Source organism: Nymphalis io, chromosome 10, assembly GCF_905147045.1.
Source record: "Nymphalis io chromosome 10, ilAglIoxx1.1, whole genome shotgun sequence".
NCBI lineage: Eukaryota > Metazoa > Arthropoda > Insecta > Lepidoptera > Nymphalidae > Nymphalis > Nymphalis io.
In genome coordinates, this window is record NC_065897.1 from 8,927,277 (window position 1) to 8,935,093 (window position 7,817).

The 7,817-nt window shown below is 31.3% G+C and overlaps 1 protein-coding gene across 1 annotated transcript; it reads left to right on the forward strand.

Moving 5' to 3' along the window:
- Positions 1–1,625: 1,625 nt before the first annotated feature.
- Positions 1,626–6,781, forward strand: LOC126771172 (nucleoside diphosphate kinase homolog 5-like). The gene is made up of 4 exons (XM_050490929.1): positions 1,626–1,839; positions 4,956–5,128; positions 5,990–6,135; positions 6,472–6,781. Exons 1-4 carry the CDS (start codon positions 1,699–1,701, stop codon positions 6,711–6,713), a joined length of 702 nt encoding a protein of 233 aa, XP_050346886.1. The 5' UTR covers positions 1,626–1,698; the 3' UTR covers positions 6,714–6,781.
- The last annotated feature ends 1,036 nt before the right edge of the window (positions 6,782–7,817 follow it).

The window sequence follows — 7,817 nt, forward strand, 5'->3', positions numbered from 1 at the left end:
ATATTACTTGTTAGCTTGAATATAATTGTCAATATTTAATTGATTTATAATAGTACGACTTCTAGCAAATGTTAGTTTGTATTTAATTTATTATTGAACACAAATACACATTAAGACAGTAAACAGGAGCTTAAGAAAATGATTACGTCATCAAGCAGTATTTTTACTATGATTCTAAAATACCAATAACTAAATATCGAGATGAAACCAATGGTTATAAAATACATCGTAGTTGTGCTTGAAAGTATTAGAGCAATCAATACTTTTATCCTTAGAGTTTGAAGGATGACGGTACAGGCATGACCTCCTTTATTTTGGTATATAAACTTATTAATTTTAAAGGATCAAGTAGTTCAATATTTATAATTGATAGCGTATTAATATATTTTAATGTTATAATAATTTATCATTAAACATAAATGAGTTTGATTATGTTTTAATATAAGAAACGATTTGCACTAAAACTTTTATTACTAGGAAAATAGTTTTTCTTATGAAACAGTTAATAAAGTAATAAACAAAACATTTAAAATTTACATACGTTTACGGATACATACGTTGTAACTTAGGTCATAATATTTTTTATAATTATTTATTATAATAATGCTCAACAGGTATCGTGTTCAGTGTTACTGAAATTCATGTTGATGTTCGTAGCGCGTAGCGCGCTTGCGCCTACGAGTCTACGGTAGTCGACACGTCTCTACATCACTGCACCTTCCGTCTTATACCATGTTTACTATGACATTTATTACGAACGAGCTCTACCATTACTGAAGTATGAATAGGTTAGTTGAAATGCTTTGTAGAATAGAAATTGTTAAGGCTCACCATAGTCGGCAGACAAGTCCGTAGTTTGAATAGAATCTGCCGCTGTTCCGACTCCTTGTCGAATATGTGAAGGCGAGGCCCGCTCTTGAGCGAGCATAGGCGGCAGAGGTCGGTGAACGCGGTGAAGTTTAGGTCCTCGGGCTCGGTCATCGCGAAGCACCTGATGAGGAGGTCGAGGAGGCAGGAGTTGTCCATGTATACGGCGGTGGTTGTCGGGTGGCGGGAGACATCAACGCATGTCGCGGGATCTCGGGGAGGCGTCGCGCCGCCGCTGCGTTCGGGGGGCACTGGGCCCTGCGCTCCCGGCGCGCCCCCTGCCCCCTGCCCCCCTCGCGCCCTCGTCTCTACGACCCCCGCCCGCGCGCCCGCCCCCACGCGCGCTTCGGGGTGGCTCGGACGCGCCGGAAAATGCGTGCCAGTTTTCCCGTCTGCAAATGCCGATTGTCCGTATTGATTATGATGTCTTAATTTATATTGATGTTGTACTGAAAAGGAAAGAAAATGTTGATGAAATATTGTTTTGATGTGCGGCAACTCTTTGTCGTAACGACCTTAGCGTTTGAAAAGTATGCATTATGTTTGAAGGATTGAAATTATGATTTTTTAACTGTGATTTAAAGGCTTTTTTGTACTTTTTGAAATGTATAGACTGAGCAATTATATTAATTGGGTCTAGGTAAAAAAAGTAAATTCTTTATAAATAAAGAAAGAAGTATTTACATATTTGTATTTTTACTTAAAATCGTACTGTCAAATTGTCATAAAAATGACATATTATTTTGATATAAAAATCTTTGTAATAATAATTCCGTTATTGAATTCCTACATTTCCTTTGACATAAGATCAAAGCAATATTTAAATGTAATATGTCAACGGTTTCATCAGATACAGAAGCTGAATACCAGACCTACTCAGAAAGGACATTAGCTATTATAAAACCAGAAGCCTATGAAAATGCGGAGGACATTGAAAACCATATTTGTGATAATGGATTCATGATATTAGCTGTTAGTAAAAGTTGATTAATATCATAAACTAAATGCATTGAACAAACTTATTATTTCGGGTACAAAGTTATTTCAGTTTTATTCACTCCGGGATTATTTTTTATTTCTTAATAAAAACAACACATGTCTTGAATAGAAAATTGGAATGTATTTGTTCTAATTACTAAATATGTATATTATTTGACATTAATTCATATTCGTAGGCTTTATATGTTCGAATATGGTTATTTCCATAACCTGTTGATGGCGAGCGATTAATATCTGGTAATAATAACCGGGAGCGAGCTAAGCGTGTTTACCTTGTTACGGTGGAAAATCACCCACGAGGGACACACCCACCACCAATAGATCTGTACATTAGACTGTTTCTTCTTCAAATGTCGCTACGTTCATACTATCAGGCTACGAACTCATCATCAATATCTGCAACATAAAGATTTGAGGATTCAATTTAATTTTTATTGTTAGATAGAATCTATAACAATATCTAATGATAAATGAATAAATTATATAATCAGATATTAAAATAAAGCTATTTCATATTGATGTAGTCTAACATCAAGTTTATTTTCTTTTTAAGTAAGTAGGTCAAGTGACGTTTTCATTGACGTGCGCAATGAATTGGTCATGAGTTTGTCTACAGAATTAACTTTTTATCGATGTTATTAAATGACTCATAAAAGACAAATTGTTTTTCTGAAGTACCCATTTATTGTCTCATCATATTAACATTTATTTTTTTAATAAAAGTAATTTTTGTTTGATTTTAGTCACAATCATGTTTTTTACAGCTTTAGTTTATAAATGTAGTTATAGCGTGCTGACACGAGTACCTAGTAGTCGATGAAATGTTAAATCAAATGCGTTTTTTAACCATCGGAATAAGGTTTCAATCAAATTGAAGTAACAAAAAACTATTCAATAAAAAATATTGTTTATCTTTTGTTGATTTAATTCAATTTAGTTTTTCGATATAAACGTTTGAATTTTTAGTCAAAAGTTAAATTATATACAATATGTTAATTGTTTTTAATTAAGGCATTGTTTCTTATTCAGATTTAATGGCGGAACTACTTTTTTTTATTAGTATTATTTATATTTTTTGTTAAAATATTTTACAATTATGTCAAGGTTTATTCAAAAATTTAGAAGAATCCATTGATCGTGATTTAGCTCAAAGGGTTGCACGATGTCCGTGTAGTGGCCGGCGGCGCGTGCGAGAGAGGGTTGCGGGGTATGCAAAATATATCAGCATAGTTGAGAGCGAGGGGCGCGTTCATTATTCCGCGACACAGCCAGCCCTTGTTAGCATAGGGTTATGCAAAGCAAAGATTTTTAGTGAAAATTACTTCTTATTAAAACATCTTAATTTATATTTCATAAGTTTATATATTACTTGTGATATGCTCTGTAATCAAATGTTTATCTTATAACGGATTTCCTTTTTTTAAATATATATTGTCAGCTAAGCAATATGTTTATTAAATGAATACGGCATGCATGGCTTAATTTAAATAATAGTCTGGCGTTTTTGTATTATATTGACTACTTTCTAAGATGTAAATAATTGATTATTTGTTTATAATAAATATCATTATAATATAAATATTACGTTATATCACGAAACTTATGATATAACAATTATATTTTGTTTCGTACACTAAAATCATTAATATTTTAAGCAAAATTTTACTATATCTTCCAGTAAATAATAATAATATATTAATAATTTTAGCGTTTTATATTTATTTGTAAATTGTATACTTACTATAATTAGCAACCCTGTTGCTACGTAAGGTCTTGAGCACCCCAGCTTAGGGGCGGTCACTGCTGCTATCTATGGATACCATAAAAAAACTAATTACATATTCCCATTGACGTTTCGAGTGGGTCTGTCCACGACAACTTTGCATGTTAAAAATTAGATTTTTTTTAATTAATATTTCAAAGGAGAGTAAGTCGAGCACTTAAGAGTCGTCGCCTTGTCGAGCATTGAATCTAGACCTGCGTATGATTCGATGTTTTTTTTTATCAAACGTTTATTTATATAAAAAGATGTATATTTAAGTATAACGTTTCCATAATAAAGCTCCAATGAATTTGCCAATTATTAAATTATTATGTTGAAACTGCTGAGTTTCTTTTTGTTCTTCTCGGTAGAATAACACTTCGATAGCTTTACATTCAATTTGGTTTTTTAAATTACGACTTAAAAATGCCGATTAGAGTCGATTGAAACGTGCCAGGATGAATCTTCGTGGATAAGTATATTTTGATTTTTATTAATGTATTGGATCTATTAGTGTTTTATTTTCTAGTGATACATATATATTTACGCCATATTATATTTACATATTAAAAACGTTATAATAAACATATGTCTTCGAGACATGCTATATGTTTGTTGCTATGTGTATGTATTGTGAATTTGCTAATTAGTTTTACCAGGTTTTAATTAAATGCGTGTCATATCATATCTGAACAGATCTATAGTTAATTTTTAAAACCAAGGACATGATATTATCGTCATTATTAAATGAGTCATAACATTTCGTATGTATGTTATATAGGTTACGATAATATAACACGAGACGTGTGTCATAGTTTTTCTTTAATAATTAAGTTTTGTCATTTATTTTTTTGGGTAAATTAAATTTATAAGTGTAATATGTATAAATGTTATTTTAATATTTTTTTTATCAAACATATTGATTTACTTAATATTGAAGACATCATTATGCAGAATAGACTAAAATATACATCGAATTATACTTTACACTACACAGAAAATTAACGTGTTAAGAATGAACTTTGAACTTTAAGTGAAATAATAGGTTAAAAATTGCTTTATTTGGCTATCTTGCACGATTGAAGGCACCGGGTTCGAATCCAGTGTCGGGACAATAAAATGACGTAGAGCTACACTTGCCAAGTCTCAAGGTAGATTTGGCCTATACTGCAAATGATATTTCTCCTCTAGTGGGAGATCGCCATCAAATAGGAGTATGAGATTAGAGAGTGCACGTATTGTATATTGTAATATATCTCTGTTTAACAGCTGCCGTGACCAAAATGGCTTAGGACTGTCAAAATCATCTGTTAAAACTTATTTTCAGCGGCGCGAAGTCCGTCTCACTCCAGAGCAAGCCGCTGAGCTGTATAAAGGCCACTATGGCAGGCACCACTTCCCACATCTCGTCGCTCACATGTCCAGTGGCCCGATCATCGCTCTCGTACTCGCCGCTAGAAATTGTATACAAAAATGGCGGACATTGATGGGACCAGCTAGGTACGATATATACTCATAATATTGATACCTACTCAAATAATAAAATATGTTATTGCTTTATCGCTATGTAAAATATATTGTTCATCTGCATTTTAATAAATATCTTTACATCTTAGTAATACTTATGATTGGTTAAATCAGCAGTTTATTTCATTTTTACGAATTGCAATTTCAGTATTTGATCAATCACCTGAACTGTGACTAAAATACATTAAGATAATGCCGACTGACGCATTTTTAGATATAATTTTGTTAGAAGTTTAAATTATCATAAAATTACTCATTAGTCGTTTAGACTACATTTGGAACTAATTACTACTTAAATCTTAGTAGAGTAATCATTTTCATTGCTGTATTTCAAAAGTATTTTCGATAGTAATAAAACTCCTACGCGGAAACTTGAGAAAACGTGCTAAGAGTAAATTATATTAACGATACAATAATATTTTGTTATCCTAAATGTGCGCTATAATCGGTGTCATCATAACTTTTAATTTATTATCAATTTCAATCACAAAAACTATATTATTTGAATACATTTGAGTTACACATTAACTTTACCTGATGTGATTAACATCAGCTAAAAAACTGTTGTTTATTAGAATCGAAATATTAGTAATATTATCCGCACATAAATAGGATCTGAAATATGACTTAGCAAATGGTTATTTCGTTTAATGATGTCGTTATCGTCAGCGATTAGTTCAATACACCCCGCATTAAATACAAAAATTTTCACTATATACATTTAAGTCTAATATTTATAATCAATAATTCTATAAATAACTTGAGTTGCTATTACACTCGCATGCTTTGACACATATTCATATTTGAATAAACATTGTTTTTATTATTTTTAAGAGTGGTTGAAGCCCAAGCCTACTGGCCAGACAGTCTACGCGCGTGCTACGGTCGACGCACCAAGTATGGGGACTATTTCAATGCGCTGCACGGTAGTGAGAACCATGCAGAGGCTTTACGTGAAATACATTTTTTCTTTCCTAGCAGTAAGTACCTATCCATTTATAATTTTATTAAAATTGATAACATATCTGTTTGTTTTATTATTCTATGACAAGCGTATCGTTTCGACCTTGTCACCCATTAAAAGCATATTTTTTCAAAAACATTAATATATTGAACTATAATCCCAAATATGGCATAATCTGAAAATTTTATCAAAATCTTATCTGTGGAAACTCAACAAACAGTCACTTCTTGTATGAGGAAAAATATTATAATATTTTTTGTGGCTTAAAAATTTTCATCAATTTAAATAATGTTGTTAAAGTTAAATCTTCGAATAAAAAATAAGGAATAATTTAAAAATATTTTTCAATCAGTGATAGTTGGACCGCTACTTCGCCGGTGGCAAATCGGGGATTACATTCAAAAGTACTTATCGTCGACCCTCACGCCCGCACTTACTGCACTCGCGCAAGAGCGACCGGTCGAGCCCTTGCTGTGGCTAGCTGATTACTTGCAGCATCATAACCCTAACGAACCCGAGTGGACTCCGCAACCGAGAGAACAAAGGGAAGAACAAAAATGTCATACGCCTTTACACTCGCGCGACTCAGTTTGATTGGTGAATAAATTTGGTCTAAAATGTTAGAATATTATTACTTTATCTTAATTTAACGCAGAAAGTTTGCATTATATTGGTTTGATTAAATAAATAAATAATAGCATTGGTTTTGGAAAAAAAATCTTATTAGAAACCATTTAACCCTTTACGCAACACGCCTAGATTCGCGTGTCTAACTCCAGCGCCAGCAAAAGTCATGCGCAGTTTTGCATAACATTATAAAACATAGTTATCGAAAGATTGATGGATTAAATAAAATACGCAAAATTTTAAATTAAAGGCTTATTACTAATTACAATTAGTCTTATTTATTTATTTAACACTTGTTGCACAACATATACATAAGATGAGAGAAGTAGGAAACAATCAAAGAAAAAGAAAATAAAAAATGGTGCGCAAAGGCGGTCTTATCGCTTATAGCGATTTCTAATAGACAACCTTTGGTGAAAGAATTTTTGTAAGAGAACAGGTAAGTGCATTTACATATAAAAAGGAGATACTAAATATTTAATAAACTACACATATCTACATCCCACTAACCACATATAATAATACATACATATATATATATATATATACACATACATACATATAATTAAATTTATATATATATATATATATATATATATATATATATATATATATATATATATATTTATATATATAATTATTATTATTCTTATATATATATATTATTCTTGTAACAGACAAGAGCTACATCCTGTTTTTTTCGTGAATGTAATGTAATAAAGGTATATAGATAAAAATATAAATAAATTTTATTGATTTTTGATTAAATAGTAGATAATATATACGAAAATATAATATTGAATGGCGAGTTGATTGGTGTATCAAAATATAGGATAATTGTTAGTATATTATTATCATGATTTCTGAATTTGTTTGATTAAAATTTTATAACTGACACAACACTAGTCTTAGTAAAAGCACGGGTATGGCGATGCAAGCACAATTTAGATGTATCTTGCACTAAAACACAATCAATTTAGGTAATTTTGCTAAATATATTATATGCGTATATTTTTTTATTATTTGCTATTCAACTTACAGCAGAGGTATCGTGTACGAGTTCATTGGAAT